The 17,779-nt window shown below is 41.4% G+C and overlaps 1 protein-coding gene across 5 annotated transcripts in view; it reads right to left on the bottom strand.

The window, feature by feature from the left end:
* specc1 (sperm antigen with calponin homology and coiled-coil domains 1) overlaps positions 1-17,779 on the bottom strand; it is a 74,428-nt gene that overhangs the window by 41,688 nt on the left and 14,961 nt on the right. For 4 of the 5 annotated variants that reach the window (XM_034889331.1, XM_034889334.1, XM_034889335.1 and 1 more), the window contains exons 2-3: positions 16,850-17,040; positions 16,209-16,344 (exon numbers count right to left, since the gene is read on the bottom strand). In XM_034889331.1, the coding sequence (XP_034745222.1) occupies positions 16,209-16,344; positions 16,850-17,017 (304 nt within the window). In that variant the 5' untranslated portion in view covers positions 17,018-17,040. Of the gene's footprint in view, positions 1-8,023; positions 8,479-16,208; positions 16,345-16,849; positions 17,041-17,779 lie in introns of those variants that run through there. The other variant, XM_034889333.1, reaches the window with a different exon arrangement.

Genomic DNA, 17,779 nt, shown 5'->3' with positions numbered 1-17,779 from the left:
TTATAAAGTAGACTGTAGACTGTTTTTTTAAAAGAGCATAATAACATTTATTTATGGTCTTCACAGATAATAATTTTTACTGTAGGTGTGCTAAAACATCCAAGACCAAGGTGGTTAAGAGTTGGCTTAGTCTTAATTTAGTGCTTTCTTCGATGTAGGCCGGCTAAGGTCAGGACCATTTATAGCTACCTCTAAGAATCACTAAATCTGTGAAAAGGAGAGGAATGGGCCGTTAACTTGCTCACTGAGGACCTTCCCTCCTCTAGCAGGGAATAAATCCTCATGCAGTGCAAGGAGTCTAGCTCTTTTAATAGCAAACTGTAAGTACCACCAAATACTAGTTTTGAAGAAAGAAATGAAAATCACTTGCAATGACAGAGAACATTGTCACAAATCAGTGTTTTTATATTCAATGTCTCCAAGGAGGCTGAGCATATGAAATGATTTTTTACATGAACTAATTATCTAAATGAATTACACAGACTGACTTCCAGTAATCCAAAGGCATTTAGTTATTCCATGCATGGGAAGTCAGCTCTCTGATCATAGTAATGCACTGTGCTGGCTTCTCTCTTTCTTTCTTTCTAATGAAGATACGCTTTCAAATCACAGCAGGAGCCATTTGGCTGGATGGCATCCAGCAGCCGCCAGTTAACTGCAGCCTGCCTGCCAGCCAGCCAGCCAAGAGGTGACAGAGTGCATTGTGAGCAAAGTGCACTGAGCCTTCATTTTACAGCACAGGAAGGTCATGGGTGAGGAGTCATGATGAACTAATGACTGCAGGTAGTCAAGTGTCAGGGAGTTTGCACCTAAAATGAAGCACTGGCTTTGTCATCCTCACAAATAAAAGCTTTGGATGAAACTCTCTCGCTGCCACTCCTCTGTCTTCCCTTGTGTCTGTTACAGGAAATGTGGTGTGCAGTTTTTCAGTCAGGTGGAAGTGGAGAGGAGGGACGGAAAACGTAGTCTGTGGTTCTGGCCTTCCTGTTGTCCAATTGTCAGGGCATGAAATAGGTCAACAGGCGCCTATCTTTCAGGCACTGCGACTCACAAGCATTCCTTTCCTCTTACCCGAGTGGAAGATAGACAGAAGTGAGGCTCCATGACTGCCACACTGACTGAGCAGAGATTAGCCTGGATGGTAAGCTGCATCACAACAGCACAATGTGCTGACATGAAAAGAAAACATGACAAACACCAATTGTTGAGGTAAAAAAATGTTCATTGTAATCAGGTATAGTACACATCTTTCAACTCAAGGTGCAGAAGTCGGCTCAATAGCGGATTTTGTAATAAAGATAACAGGTTTTGTGAATTCAGCGTAATAATCTTGCACTATATTATCTAAAAAGAGTCTTGAACCACTGACTTTGCTTCCTGCCTAGGACAAGACTGTAAATAAAAAAGGAAAAAGGTAATGCAAAACTATAGAAGCTCCTAACTACAATGCCAAACAAGGCATTCTGATTTGTTAGAAGAAGAGCAGTGTCTGTGTTTGCACTAGTTGGCTGTGTAAACCAGATATGCTAAACTATATCATAAAGCTGCAGATATACACTGAAGGCTGACAGCAGTCTACCACCTGTCTTTGAACCTGAGTTTATAGACAGATGTCACAGAGCATTTGAATGGCTGTTTGCATTTGGCATAACTTCATCACAGAATGGACCGATTCCAAAAGAAAACAAACCTTTGGCTAAATGTTTGAGATTCAGTGGAAGAAATGTGAACATGCTGTGACTTTCACACTCACAAAATTGATTATATTTTGTCAGGTAATGCTTTAACGCAACTGTTTTTGGTTAGTTTTACCTATAACATAAAATAGGTCTGAGTTGGTTGCATTTCTTTTTACTGTCATCAGCTGAATGGAGGTGGCAGTGTATAATATCATCAAATAACACAAAAGGCTCCATTGAAACTCTTCTATATACAAACAAATGCATAACGTTTTTAATGTTTAATGACCATAAAGAATAAGATAAAAAGGTGTTTTTGTGTTGAGGTTATTTAAAGGTCCCATGGCATGAAAATTTCACTTCATGAGGTTTTTTAACATTAATATGCGTTCCCCCAGCCTGCCTATGGCCCCCCAGTGGCTAGAAATGGTGATAGGTGTCAACCAAGTTCTGGGTATCCTGCTCTGCCTTAGAGAAAGTGAAAGCTCAGATGGGCCGATCTGGAATATTGCCCTTTATGACGTCATAAAGAGCAAGGTTACCTCCCCTTTCTCTGCTTTGCCCTCCCGGAGAAGTGGCAGTTGGTCAAGGCCACACCCCCACAATCAACATGCCCCCCCTCTCCTCCTCAAAAGCTACGGACTCAGAAATTACACATGACAAAATATAATCATATTAGTCATTGGTCTTAGGTCTTGAGTCTTAAGTCATTGGTGTGACTCTCTTGTCAGCATGCTGCATGTTAATCAATAGTGCCTAGAACTGGCCAGGCAAACCTTCCACCCTCTCTTTAAATAAAAACCTTCACTGTGTATTTAAACTGACATGCTTGTCTCTGCTTGAAAAATGACCAGCACTGTGCTTCCTCTGCAGCACAGCATGAAAGTGTAGCATGAGAGTTGGCAAGCCACCGAGCGCCACTTGGCCGGCGTTCTTTGGCTTCCTTAATCATTTTGGATTGAATCATTTTAACTGGCCTGCATGCTAAGACGTTTGACACAGCATCCTTATGCTGATCCACTCTGCTTTACACTACTTATAGAGCCAATACCCTACAGAGATATCCAATAGCTTGGGCCATGAGATGGCCAGCTGAGAGGGAGAGTTTATTTGTGCTCCGAATGGAAAACAGTTTAACACAGAACTTGCTGAAGGAATAATAATATGCCATTCGACATGATTGCAGGTTTATAGGATCAGCGTGTGTGATGGGTAACAAGTTGTAATGAGTATTGCTAAACTTAGTTTTAAGCTTCTTATGATTTCCATTCTAGCCTGTTACCGGATAAATGTTAAATGTTACCGGATTTAAGATGTATTAAGCTGAGATCAACTTTGCTGGAATTGACCACAAAAAGGATTAAAAGACATATTCTGTGGAAAGATTAAGCCGTAGATGTGGTTTTGCAAAAGAGACATCAGCTTCTCTTGAGATGTTACTGTGGCTCCCTTTCCACTGACCACAGCTTAAAACCTAACCAACAGAAAGGCAACCAAATCTACAGGAGGGCTTTGTCACCAGCATTTAGAAAAAAGTTGCAATGCAAAGTAAATTCATGCACTGCTTTTAAGCACAGAGGTATATTGGTGTAGCCTGGAAATCCAGACCCAAATCTGAAAGATTGAGGATCTGGCATCAAGTAATGAAAGTCGCTCATCTCAAGGGGCGGCACCCAACACGCATTTGAAAATCTCACTGCACGCAAATGGATAACACTACGACCAATCACAACATTAGATGGGGTGACGTATCCAGAGACCCATGCGCCTAGCTACCAGCAGAGCTAACTGGTAGATTAAACTGTTGTCATCTGTATAGCTCGCCTCTGGCCCGCCTATGTCAGATACATTGATGTGATTGGTGCAGCTCGGCTACTCGGGCGTAGTTAACGAGCAGCATTACTAGAGGCATTACTCGCTGAGCAAATCCAAATTGTGCTCTCGCAAGAACTCTGGATTTCCAAGGTAATATTGGCGACCTCTGACATGGAAATTCATGGCATACTGACAGTCCTTACCTTGGAGAGAACCAAAGGAGCTATCAAACTAGCTGTGTCTTACAACAAAAGGTTACCACATCACCACGCTTCCAACGCCACTCGCCCCTTTTTTTTTGCGAGGACGTGTTAAAAAATTCCGCTGTGCCACATTCTGAAGTGACTGGACAAAGATACATAATCAACAAGATCACACCCAGTATTCCCACTTTCAATCTCAATAAGTGCTGGATAGCAGACAACAGAACCTACATCCACCAAAAAGACAGGATTACAGTTCCCAGAGTGAGGACAGAAACACAAACTATTTCAGGCTGACGTTGGCTTACGTGTCAGATCCAATTCAAGTGTTTTCGTCAATTTTACACATGCGTTGTTAGTTGTTCACCCATAAATTAGTGATTCTTATGAGCTCAGGCCTGAAGACTATAATAAACCAACTTTGATGTCTAGGCTCTTGTCTCCAGTTACACAAACAGGACATTTGAACAGCACACTCCTCCCTCTGCAAACACAAAGCACTGTGGAGTGGCCGGCGTGTTTACGGTACCAACTGCTAACTGCCATGGAAAGTATGACTGAAGTAACTTCCTCAGTGTCCCAGATATCAGCAGTTGGACAAATGTGCTTCCTTATGCCAAATCCCTGCTTTGCGTCAATTTGCTCTGATATAGTGTTGAGATAGCACAATAATCTACGCATTTCCACATTCTGTCTTTTCATTCAAGTCTGCTCTGAATGGGGGTGTCAGCCACAAGGCACCGTGAATCCGTGCTTTGCTATACAGAACAGCACTTAGTATCAGTGTAGTAAGTAATAATAACTCCAATGCTGTTCCAGTGATATAGTTGCCAGAAGGACAGCTGCTTATTATTACAAATAAGGTAAAATATAAGTAACATAAAAAAGTATGTTCAAAGAAACAAATAGGAAGACAGATGTCGCTGTTTATCTGAGAGGAGGTTTGTGAAACCTGATGATGGAAATTGCCTTAACACATGTGTACACCAAGCAGAATCCACGCAGTACTCCAGTAATCTTAAGCGCTATGGATAAGCACATGACAAGCTGGGTCCAAATTAGTTTAAGAAATATTACCGTTATTATCTCATCTTGTCTTCATTTTTGTCTACGGAAGTGTCCCTGACTTGACAACCGAGGCTTACACATATTCAGGAAAGGGGGGGGCTGGGATCATGTTGTGAACTGTATATTATTGTATTTTGTTTAAAAATCAAATGAAACGGTTAATTACAAAAACATCACCTGTTGTGTGCCCGGATAGCTTATTTGGTAGAGCGGGCACCCATATATAGAAACTTACTCCTAGACCCAGCAGGCCATGGTTTGACTCCAACCTGCAGCCTTTGCTGCATGTCATTGCCCCCTCTCTCTCCCCTTTCATTTCTTCAGCTGTCCTGTCAAAATAAAGGCCAAAAATGCCCCGAAAAATAATCTAAAAGTTAAAAAATATCACCTGCTTGTTTCTGATTATTCAGAAAGCTATTTCATAGTAGCTGTGTCATACAAGCCCCAAGAACTCACTATGTCACCAAGCTTCCACCGCCACGGCCTTCCTGTCTTGAATGGCCAAGGCACGTCTGCCTGGTGGCACTTATCTGGGACAGCAGGCAGAAATAGATTTATAAAATCATCTTTAAAACACCCTGCACATACACACAACCGTTTTTGTTGATTAGGCGTCTGCTTGGGTTGATTTCGGGCGGTGCCATGATGAGGTCACCAAATGCTATGCACCAATTAGGGTGACAAAGGCTTAAGTTATCCTGCACTAACAGATGCATTAAAGCTGACAGGAAAGTCAGGACGATCCAGTACAGTCTGTTCACAACCACACTAATCAGGTGGAATAGACTATGTGGGGGCTTAAAAAAATATCTGGAACACAAACTTATTCATACCAGCACCCATAAAAAAGAATAAGTTAGTGTTGCTGTACTGTGAACAAAAACAATGTTACATCTTATTCCAATGACAACATGCTACCTGCTACATTGATTAAAAGAACATGTTTTTGGCAGCCTGTTAAAACATTACAGCTACCTTTAAGCATCCTAATCAAACTTCTGGAGAAACCATAATGTGTGAAATATCCTATTTTTGACCATGTGAAAGTCACGACCACCTACTTTACCTCACTACATAAACATATTTCCTTTAATCCTGGACGAAAATGGGTACAACTGACTGAGTCGAAGCCCTGGAAATAGACCCACTGTTATTGGACAATATATTACCGACAATTCATCAACAGCTGACAACATGCTGACTGCTGGCTCTGGTCTTGGACGCTCTCCTAGTGAACCAGTGAGGAGACAGGAAGGCTCGGTGCAGTAGCCTTCAGTGTGATTTGGTTGTGATAACAACCGCCTTATCACTGCAGCAGACAGCTTACTCCTTAGCCTGCCACTTCACAGATAACACCATCAATCAAAGTTCCTCCTGTTCCTATATTTCTTTCCTTACATACAGCACCAGAATTGTTATTCTACGTTCCAAGCCCAGAGTCTGACAAACCTCAGCTGGCCGAGTTATGTAAAGAGTTTTGGATATTGCCGTTCATTTGAGCACAGCACATCATGAACTCCTACTTTGATTAAAGGTTTAAAAGTCTGTATGCTTATTATTATACTGCTACTTTGTGAAAAATCAATTCAAGGGTTCCTGCGTGTCTTCGGGGCCTCGGTCTCCAACGCTCTTGGATCTATAGATTCATGTCATAAGCAAGCATAATGAAAAATCAAGCTATTTGATGATCAATTCTAATTAACTAAAGAGGCTCATTTGAGAAAATGGAGAATGCAAATGCATAAGAATAACAGGTCAAGCAAGTATTATTGCTGACTACTTCATTTCATTATTTGGGGGTTGGACTGAGGCTATGAGAAGTATTTAAACTTTGCTTGGACCATGACAAGCACAGTTAAAGTACTTCTCATAACCCGGAGAACATGATTGATTATATGGAGTGTGACTGTGATGGCGTATTCTTTTACTGGCCGAGCAAACGTTTCACTTCGACCAATTTCATTTATAGCCCAATATACTTCCACATAATGTATGTGCAGCGATCTCATAATCCTTTTGTACCAAGAGTAATATTCATCAACAAGCAGCCCAACTTGCTTAGTAACTAGGGAATAATTACATAATAAAAGAAGATAATGTTAGCCTCCTTTGTTCCTACTTTTTGACTCAACACTCAACAATCTTTTGTATGTAATGTATTAACTGTGCACTGTATGTGTGTGTGTTTGTGTGTATGTGTGGGTGTGTGTGTGTGGAGGAGAAAATAGGAGCTAATCGTTTAAAGCATGAAGCAGCTTGCTACCATTGCCTTCCAATCTGAGCCTTCTGTGTTCTATCTTCAAGCAACACACGCTATTGCTATGAAGTGAGGCAGCTTAACACCCACTACGAACCAAATACTACACTGTGTGTGTATTTGTATGTGTATATTTTTTGTTGTGATGAAAACATGGAATATAATCACATAAAATTATGTTTGTGTGTGTGTGTGTGTTTGTGTTTGTGTGTGTGTGTGTGTGCAAATATGAGGATGTTCTGTACACATACACAAGAACACATATATTAAGATGCAAATACACATTTTGTTAAAGAAATTTAGAGAGGTTACAGACGTGAAAGCACTTGGTCGTCTTTCGATGAGCCTGAAGTTACTGCTGAGTGAAGTTCAGAGGGACTTTGAAATGGAAATCTTACTGAGGCGCAGTGAGCTCGGGGCAGTGGATGGATGTAAGCGGGAGACTGATGATAACATCTCCTTTACCAGGTTCTCTCATATTTACAGTAAAGTCAGGCAAATCTCATTCAGCACTTACAGGCACCAATGTCTACACACAGGTGCAAGCAGATACACACATACAGACCTGTTCTGCCTAAATACAGAAGCACACACACACACAACAGCAATAATCACACACACGCACACACACACACACACACACACACACACACACACACACACACACACACACACACACACACACACACACATACACCCACACACACACACACACACACACACACACACACACACAATTACTGTAAAGGCACAAGAACAGAGCAGAACAACTAACTTGTAAAGAACTCTATAACTCCAGGGCATACTAATTAGTACTCATCAGGAAGTGCTTGTTGGTGTTCATCTTAGTCAGTTTTAATTAGTCAGACTTGTCGTGTCAGTGATGTACTCAGACATGACAAAAGAATAGCTCACATCTATTGTAATTAACAGAGAAAGACAGACAGAGACAAAGAGGGCTAAGTGATGCTGAGGCAAACAGCCAAACAAGAGAAGCAGACCTGACTCTGTTTCCTCCTGTCTCCCCGACTGGTTCCCCATGTTGGTCCGCTCCGCGACTCCCACTCTCCACACCGGGGCGGACTAATCCAAGAATCCGTGGCTGCGGGGGAGAGGTGTGTGTGTTTGAGTGTCGGGGCTGTTGTCTCTGTTCAGAACCCACAACCAGCACCGGTCAATCCCAGGAGGAAACCATGAGAGACATAAAATTCTTCTTATTCTTCCCTCCTACTGATCTTCTTTTCTCCACTCCTTCCCAGGACTGTATGAGTGAGTAAGTGAGTGAATGTGTGTGTGCATGTGTGAGGGGGCAGACTGCGTGTGTGTGCCTGAATGTGTGCAAGTATGCGTGTCCTCTAGTACGGTGACAGTATGTCACACTGGCAGGCGGGCAGGCAGCGTCGTGTGCACTTCATTATTGCTGTGATGACTGGAATCAGCTCACAAGGGGAGTGGCTTCCCAGGCCACACAGAGACACACACACACACACACATTAACTTAGCTCCTCCCACTGATGCCAGTCCATTTTCTCTCACCAATACCAGTCGAACAATGGTGAGATGAACCTTCCCTCTCACTGGTACTGAAAAGACGAGTGAGTATAAGAGAGAGAAAGAGAGAGAGATAGGGAGAGGGAGAGAGAGTGAGGGTGGAGGGAAGAGGGAAGGAAAGAGGAGCAGGAAGAAAGGAAAGGCACTATTTGTATTTCTGGCAGAGGATGACAGTGCAGCTCTTGTCTTTTCTTGCTAAGGAAACTTGCAGCCTGGGACCTCCCACAAAGTGTTCCGTGCCCCCCCCACAAAATCAATACTGCAATTTCTCAACAAAAGTCTTCATACATGGGGAAAGGGGATGCTGTGTCTGGGGGATAAGAGGCCACCCCAGACTTGCAGTACCATTTTTCTCTACAGCAGACCCAGCAGAGAACAATAGCATGTGAGTGTGCCTACATGTGTAAAAGGATGGGGGGTGGTGTGCTAGTTTTGGTGGGGTTGTGTATCGAGCTAGTGAGGTAAAGACATTTTTATTCTGTCCTTTCTCATTCACAATGGATGCATGTGTTAAATATTTATGATGGCACCAGCTACATGGAGAAACTAAGTTGGAAGGGGGAATGACTTGTCATTTTCAGTTGTCCTGCTCTCTTTAGTGGGTCCCCAATCAATGTTGTGTTTTGTGTGTTTACATATGTCAATCATTATGAAAATCCTTATAAACCCCTCACAACACAAAGGAAGTCAGAAATTGCTCCTCTACACTACAGACAAATTGCTATCACTAATTAATAAAAAAGAGAGAGACATTAGATCATTTTAATTTATATATGGGCCAAAAATACCTCTACAGTATAGCACATTTATAATAAACATTATATTTACCACAAACTGTTTAAAAAAAAAAGCAATTTAAGCAATCAATATGTTTTATTCATACCCTTCTGAAGAGAGCCATAGTGTGTCACCTGACCTCGGTTTACAGTAATACATTGAGACTGCACTTTGTCACGTTATCCCAGTGTCTACCATACAGTATGCTATGATACAAAAAGAAACCTCTGTTAAGGGCACAACTATGAAGTATTTATCAGAAATCAAAATTAATTTTAACTACATCATCAATTTTTAAAGCCCTACTTGACACAGATAACATGACAGATAAGGACTGATACTTTTAGTAGATGATCTGTATAGTTTAGAGCTACCAGCTCATTTCCTTTGTGTTCCACTGCTGAAAAGAACCACGGAAATAAAAAAAATGAACAAGCCGTATAATAAAGCAATGGACATTTAAAGTTGTAGCTGCAATTTTTTCTCAAGATGTATTTAATGCACTGCATACTGTCAGCTACAGCCAGAAAAGCACTTTTAGAATTTTTTTCCAATAGTTGTTAGGAAGGTTTAGTTTGCTGCATGATTCTGCCCACGACAGGTTGAATATTCGACCCTCTGATACAGTACTGCACACACCTGCTTCCAAACCTTTTTATATCTATATATAACTGTTGGTACATTTCTCTTTTTGTTTCTTAATATTCTCCTCTCTTCTCGTCTCGAAGCAGCACATCTACCTTGGTAAACAAACATGCCTCTAATCCAGCTAAGAATGTTCTCCTCACCACAGGACGTCCATCTCTGTGGGCCCAAACAGGCCTCTTTTCAGACCATTTCTCTCTGTCTTGCATCTTTAGCCTAGACATCTAAACGCACTGTATATTGCAGCTGGGGTCAGTCTAGCAACTCTCCGTTGGCTTGCGAGCTGGCAAAAAAAAACAATTCTGCTCAGACCCAGCACATTGTGTATAGAGTCGGTGGGCGGGCTTAACATCCAGACGGCAGAGTTGCATTGGTTCCGTGTGAATGTTTTGCTACTTGAAAACTTGGAGTAAAGCACTGAAGTCATTCTTTAAAAAGAAAGACGTGTTAGGAGTTTTGCCGACCGGATACGTCAAAAGCGTAATCTATCAACCAGCATTGGTCTGGTTGGTGGTAGTGCACAGAAGAAATATGAAAGACAACCGTTTATCCAACCCCTAGGATTGAGCCCTGCCAATGGTGAGTTCCCAGACCCAACATCTTGATGTGGGTCTGGCTTGTCAGGCTATCTTTAGGGGACTTGCTGGGGTCACAAGCTTCTCAAGAGAGGATTTTCAAACTTGATGCCAAAAGTCTGGTCAGCAAACCTAAATGGGCCCAGGTGTGTTTATGTCTGAGTTGACGCCAGATGCGTACATACAGTGTTAATTCTGGCCTTTTGAAACAAACCCAACCTATGCACTGCAGTGTGTAGGAGTAAAGCTATTTCCTCTTGCAATAATCCATTTTTACACTGTATGCACAGAAAACGGAGGAGTGCATTATCAAACTGTAACTGTATATACTGTAGTGTATACTCGGAAAGGGCAGTATGGGGGACATAAAAGGTAAAGTTGTGGGTGATGTGTCATGCATATTTGTGTATGTCCATCTGCATGTACATGCATGTATGTCTTTTTACTGCTAGTGTCAGTGTGCGTCTGTCATGGCTGAGTGCTTATGCAGGCAGAGGCATCCCAGTGGACTGAGGCGTGTTTGATTAAATGTATCTGACAGATATGAGGAGCTAAAGGACCATACCTCTCTCTCCTGCCTCCTCCTAAACACTGACCGACAGACAGACCGAGCCCCGCGGGGACCACGTGTTATGGCTGAGTCTGGTGTCTGAGCTGTGCCTAGTAAAACTCACACACACTCTGGTGCTATAAAAGTTCTAGTGTACCTCTCTGCTTGGCTTATTCTGAACTGTGACTAAAAACTAAGGCCAACTTACATTTACATCATACATCTATCTTCTAAATGATATGAGCTATCTGCTGATTAATAGGGAATAGAAAGTCATAGTCCAGCTGGTGAGGCTGGCAAACCTCGTACACTATATGGCGAACAATCTGAGAGAAACTTTATCTCCATCACTCACTCACTGACAGCAGACCTTTCATACCTCAGAGACTGGAGGTCAAAGTAAACTGACTAATGGCTATTATGGGAAGTGACACAGCAGAAAATACACACACTTCTGCAAATCTTCAGCATGCAACATTTCACATTAAGTCAGAGTAAAAAAGCACATACAAGATGCAATTTAATCCGGTAGTATCCAGCATGCAGCAGAAAAGTGAATTCTGTGGCATTAGCAAGCTTGATGCATCTCAGTAAAGCTAAATTAATCCTGATCATTCCCTTCCATCTTCTTGTAGAGGCAGATTTATGAGGTGACAGTATTGCACTGACACAAGTCACGCAGAAGAAAGACATCAGAAACACTGTAAAACTGCAAACTCTTGTCAAAGACTCAACATGTTTGTTCTCAACTTTTACCTGAAGCCAAAAAAAGTGAAACTAGATGCTACCAAATATACACATGTGGAACAAGGAATAAATCATGAAATAGGGCAAAAGCTTGTAGATTCCAGCTCCACCAGATATGACAGAAAGCCAAGTTACAAACCTTTACATGGTCCCTTTTAGTTCCTATTTATATTTGTATATAAATATACTTTTTATACTTTTGTACTTAATTGTAGTTTTGAACTTTATTTTCACTGATGGAGCTTCAAATGGATTACTTAGATGTTCTACAGTATATTTTATACCTATTTATGTTTAGTAAAAATATATTTACAACAATCAATATATCATACCTTGTACTCTCCCGTGTTAGTCATTATTACCCATCGTGATGGCAGTTCTGTTGACACTCCTAATCTATCACGGTACAAGAACTGAAAACACAAGTTGCACTAAATGTCACACCAATTTGGGTCTTAAAGGGGAACTCGCCAACTTTACACATCATAGACTATTAACAGGTAGTAGTATCAGTAGAGCTGGATAATTGCTGAAGTAGCACAATTTCCAACTGTGACTCTAAGTGTACTTGAATCAGATAAGGAAAAGACTTACTGAAAGACACCTTTGTTAAGCTCAACTTCACTCACCATACCATTAACGATCAATGTGAAAGCATTGACAGAACAGAGGTGAAGGAAATCGCCTGTCAATGTAATGGCCATTTGTAAAGTTATGCCCTGCGGTCACCCCCACCAGGCTTGTTATTTATAGAGCAGGACGGTCTTATCTTCTTCTGGCTCCTCTCCTTGCACACTCCACAGGGACTCCTCTCCAAGTGAAAGCTTTACTGAATTATTGATGAGGTGTTTTAAATAAGTCATCAGGATGGGGCTGGGTTTTAACCCGTTGTCTGACAGCACGGTAGAGTTGGTTAAGTGCCAAGTGGGATAGGGGAAAGACTCCATTAGCAAAAATAACAGTTTTGACCCATTAGCATGTCATGCTGTGAGGGCAAGGGCGGGGTCAGACCGTCAGACTTTTTAGCCAGTACTGTGTGAGTGTGTGTGTGTGTGTGTGTGTGTGTGTGTAACTTTGGTGTTACAAACCCCATAACTGCACAGCTGATGTCTAGTTGGAACTGGCAAGAGAAGGTACTGTGGAAATATTTTTCAAAGCTCATGATAAGGAAAGAGGGTCACAGATCAATCATATCCTTCAGTCAATATCTTGACTGAAGGATATGTTTGGCATAATGCGGTATTATAGTACTGCAGTATTTTCTATATTACACTGATTAGTACAAGGATGCTATATTGTTTGTGTCTTTGCTTTCTCCTGTATGCACAGATTCATCTGACCCAGTTCTGGTAAAAATTTAGAAAATAAATGATTCATCTCACCACTGCCGTCCTCATTCCTTCAATTAAGAAGCATTGATTTTCTCAATGAGATGTGGGTGCAGATAAAGTTTGAAACGGTGTGTTTGTTGTTGTATATTAATGGAGTGCACATGATCATGCATTGCTTAATAATCTTTACGAGTCAAAGCAACTTTAGTCAGTGACGATTCTGTCATGTCTAGTCCCAAAGACTCAAGTGAAAAGATTAAATTACATATCAACTAGGGAGAAGCCCATCTGTTCATGACCAACCTGATGACACTGATGGGTGACAATATCACAAAGACAAGCCTGGAGAAACATATGAGGATTGGAGGGACTTGGAGTGTTTATCCCTAAATGTCATGAAGCTAATTCTGAATTTTTGAATCTTCTTTTACCCCAAAACAGATTTTACTTCAGAGGCTTCCACATCAATAACTGCAAACACTCGGGACCTTTCACAGTATTACATCTCAACATCAATGTGTTAAAAATACCACAGACCATCACCCCAATCTATATTCAAATCATGGCTTTTCCCCCGTGTGGATATTTCAGCAGAACTCTCAGGTCAGGCTCAGTGACAGAATTGAGAGCAGGAGGCTAAATGATGATTGTCACTGCTGGCATGCAAGATTAACCTTCACTGCTCTCCCAGGTGTCAGATTAATTTTCCACTTGCTGATTAGCTTGATTTTTGAGACCAGTTTGACATATCCATCCATTGTCTGTCGTTATATGTCTTGACGTGCTCTGGTGTAGAGTCCCAGCCCGGGTGCAGAACAACACAGCTTGCTTCAATGGGAACATTTTTGAGATTAAACACTGATCAAATCATCAGTGTGGCTTTATTTGAGCAAGTCAAAAGGAAATGAAGTTGGTTAACTTTGTTTGAATCTAAAACACACAGGATAACACCTGTCTGATGCAAAATTGCAGCTACATGACAGCATCACAGCTCTGCCCTATTTTAAAGATAGATGGTTTTCTTCATGATCAAGAAATATTTAACAACTTTGGTTGGCTACCAAAAATTGGTTTGCAAAACCAGTTCAAAAAGAAGTATGTGAAGAGTATTGACTTGATCATGAACAGCCCAAAATCTGTTCTTGTCCTGGGTGTGAACACTTAAAAAAATAAAAGAAATAAAATAACTTTGGTAAATGAGAACCTAATCCAATGAAAGCTGGATGAAATATTGGTCTACATGTGTTTGAAAAAATCGAGAGCCCCAATTGGCCTGGGTTTCTCCGCTCCTCTGGATTCTTTTGTCAGAATTCTATTATCTTTGCTTCAGCCCAGCAACCCTTTGAAGGACAATTTCACTAGAGCAAAGCATCTACACACAGTGTGGATTAGGGGTGGGGTAAAAAATTGATACAGCATAGTATCACGATATGTTCCGTGGCAATACTGTTTCAATACACAGACGCCAAGTATCGACCTATTATTACATATGTGTTGGTTAGCAACATTAACACAATAACATTGAAGAGAGATGAACAAACAGGGATATGTATCTTTTTAGATGAAACGGATGTTGACAAAGTTTCCTTTTGGGCACAATCTGGAAAAAGGCCATAAATTGCAATATTTTTGCAAAATATTGTAATGTGTTTAAAATCAGAAAGACATTGTATCCTGACATCTATTATGATGAAATTGTATTTGGAGGCCTCTGGTGATTCCCACCCTTAGTGTGGATGGGCCACCATAAACAAACACGGCTCTCTCCCTCGCAGAGTATTTTCTGTTAATTACTGCAAACAAATCCCTGTCATTATCTACCACCATATTTGTTTTGCTGTCAGGTCTATTTGTAGTTCTTCTGTTTATCCAATGGTACGTCCAGCTCATAGGCAAGGCAAGGTTGTTCTGATTACATACAAAGTACAATTCCAACATCCAATGTAATAGATAATAAAAATAATTATACTAAATACTTATTTTTTCAATTAATTGTTCGATCTATAAAATGTCAGAAAAAAATGCCCAATCCCAGTTTCTCAAAATCCAAGGTGATGTCTTTAAATGTCTTGTTTTGTCGGTCCAAACCCCATAGACATTCATTTTATCACGATATAAAACAGAGAAAAGCAGAAAACTCCATATTAGAGATACTGAACACAGCATTTTCTATAATCTTTGCACGAGAAATTACTTACACAGTCAATCAATTATTAAAATAATAGGCAATTATTTTTCAGTCCATTGACTAATTAATTAGTCTAATAGCTCTATTCTGAAGTAATCATAAAATAGCTTAAGTCATTCAGGTATCTCCCTTCTTCTAGCTCTCTCGTGCAACACCAGAGCCATTAAAGATCCACATGTCTGCATAATGTTACTCGAGACATTGCTGGTGTGATTCTTGACCTCATTACTAAACTGTAATGAAGATTAATATTGAAGCAAAGTTCAATTTTGTCTTAAATTATTACTTTGATCGACCACACATAAGCCATAATACAGTACTAAAAGCCAAATCAACATATACATCACCACTTACTGTACATGCACATAAGCATGCAAGCACACAAGCAAAATAACATCCAAAGACCTGTCAAAAACACCACCAACATCATTTGGTCACACAGCTAAGCAGATGTGTGAAGACTGAGCAGCACACTATGAATGTGTCCAGTTTCTCAGATTTGGACCAAAAACCTCAGCCACCTGCATCTCATCATTGGCAACCAAATGAGAATAAAGAGACACAAGAAAAAAAAGAGTAGCTACCACCAGCACCTGTGGGCTGCGACACTCAGCTGTAGTTGTGTACTGTTGCCCTCTAGTGGTCACAAGTGGTTTGTTGCACTACTTTTACACTGAAGTTTTTACTGTGGTGATCTACAAACTCTGACACCAATACAGATCACAGTAATACTTTAAGAACAGGTCTTCCCCATGCTTTTGTTTTTTTCTCTCTCTTAAAATTATGTATGTGAAAAATCTGATAAAAGTGGTAGCCCCCTACCAGATAGGCTGCGAGGACGGGCTTCAGCGAGATCTGAGATGGCTCCCATGGTCACAGTCTTCTTCATCCGGGAGCCAGAGGCACCGGCTCCCAGTGCAGGCTTCGTCAAGGCATCATCACTGCTGGCTCTTTTCAGCTAGAGACACATCTGCTTTTAGTATCACCAATCACGGTCCGATGTTAAAATAATGTTCTGAATTGGGGTGGGGGGAAAAATATATGATACGATGTGTTCCTTGGCAATACCATATTGATTAACAGGCGCAACATATCAATCGAATATTACATATGTGTTGGTAAGTTTGTCTGATTGACAATTTCATTGTGCAGCAATAATATTGAAGTGAGATGAACAAACAGAGAAAAGTATCTTATTAGATAAAGCTGATGTTGATAAAGTTTACTTTTGGGCACATAATTAATAAAATGGGAAGAATTTGAAGTTGGAAAAAAGGTAACAAATTGCTATATATTGCAGAATATTGCAATGTCACAAAAACTTTGTATCTTGACATAAGAATCATGATGATCTTGTATTGTGAGGCCTCTGGTGATTCCCACCCTTAGCTCTAAAGTGGTTTAATCAGATTCATCACTGTACAGGTATCATGATGTTAGGTTTCAGTGTGCTTGTGACTCACCTTGCTGAGGCGCTGGTCTGAGGCCAGTGTGTTGGAGGATCTGGAGGTCTTTATGCCTGTGGAGGTGGAGTTGGTGGTGGAGGAAGATGGAGCAAAGGAGGCCTGCTTGGCCCGGTCCTGGAGTCCCAGCTTGGGCAGCCCCACCTTGGTGGCGCCCGATTTCATCATGGCTGTGTGTCAGCTCACTACACCTGAGAGAAGTCCACAGAAGAGAGAGAAATGTTGAATAACAAACTTCTGAATAGTTATACTCAAGAACAATATCATTAATGTGTATTTACTGCAGCAGAGCAGAACAGCTCCCCTGGAGCAGGTGGAACAATGGAATCATTGACGGTTGCCCTCTTTAACCATTATGCCACACTGCCTATGCCCCAGAGGCCACTAAAAGCACTGCTGAATTAGAAGCACATGATCTGCCATTAACTATAAAAGCCCTTTGAAAACATTGGCACAGTGCAAAACTAATATCTTTATAAATATAAAGCACAGAAGTCTCCCAGGGGCAGAGAGAGAGAGAAAGAGAGAGAGAAAGAGGCAATGGAAAATCAACATCCATCCATCTTCATCCGCATATCCGTTATCAGGTCGCGGGGGCAGCAGCTCCAGTAGGGGACCCCAAACTTCCCTTTCCCGAGCCACATCAACCAGCTCCGACTGGGGGATCCCGAGGCGTTCCCAGGCCAGGTTGGAGATATAATCTCTCCACCTAGTCCTGGGTCTTCCCCGAGGCCTCCTCCCAGCTGGACGTGCCTGGACCACCTCCCTAGGGAGGGGCCCAGGAGGCATCCTTACCAGATGCCCAAACCACTTCAACTGGCTCCTTTCGACGCGAAGGAGCAGCGGCTCTAGTCCGAGCTCCTCTCAGATGACTGAGCTTCTCACCCTATCTCTAAGGGAGACGCCAGCCACCCTCCTGAGGAAACCCAT

Source organism: Etheostoma cragini, chromosome 13, assembly GCF_013103735.1.
Source record: "Etheostoma cragini isolate CJK2018 chromosome 13, CSU_Ecrag_1.0, whole genome shotgun sequence".
Taxonomy (NCBI): domain Eukaryota; kingdom Metazoa; phylum Chordata; class Actinopteri; order Perciformes; family Percidae; genus Etheostoma; species Etheostoma cragini.
This window is presented reverse-complemented; position numbering and strand designations above follow the sequence as displayed.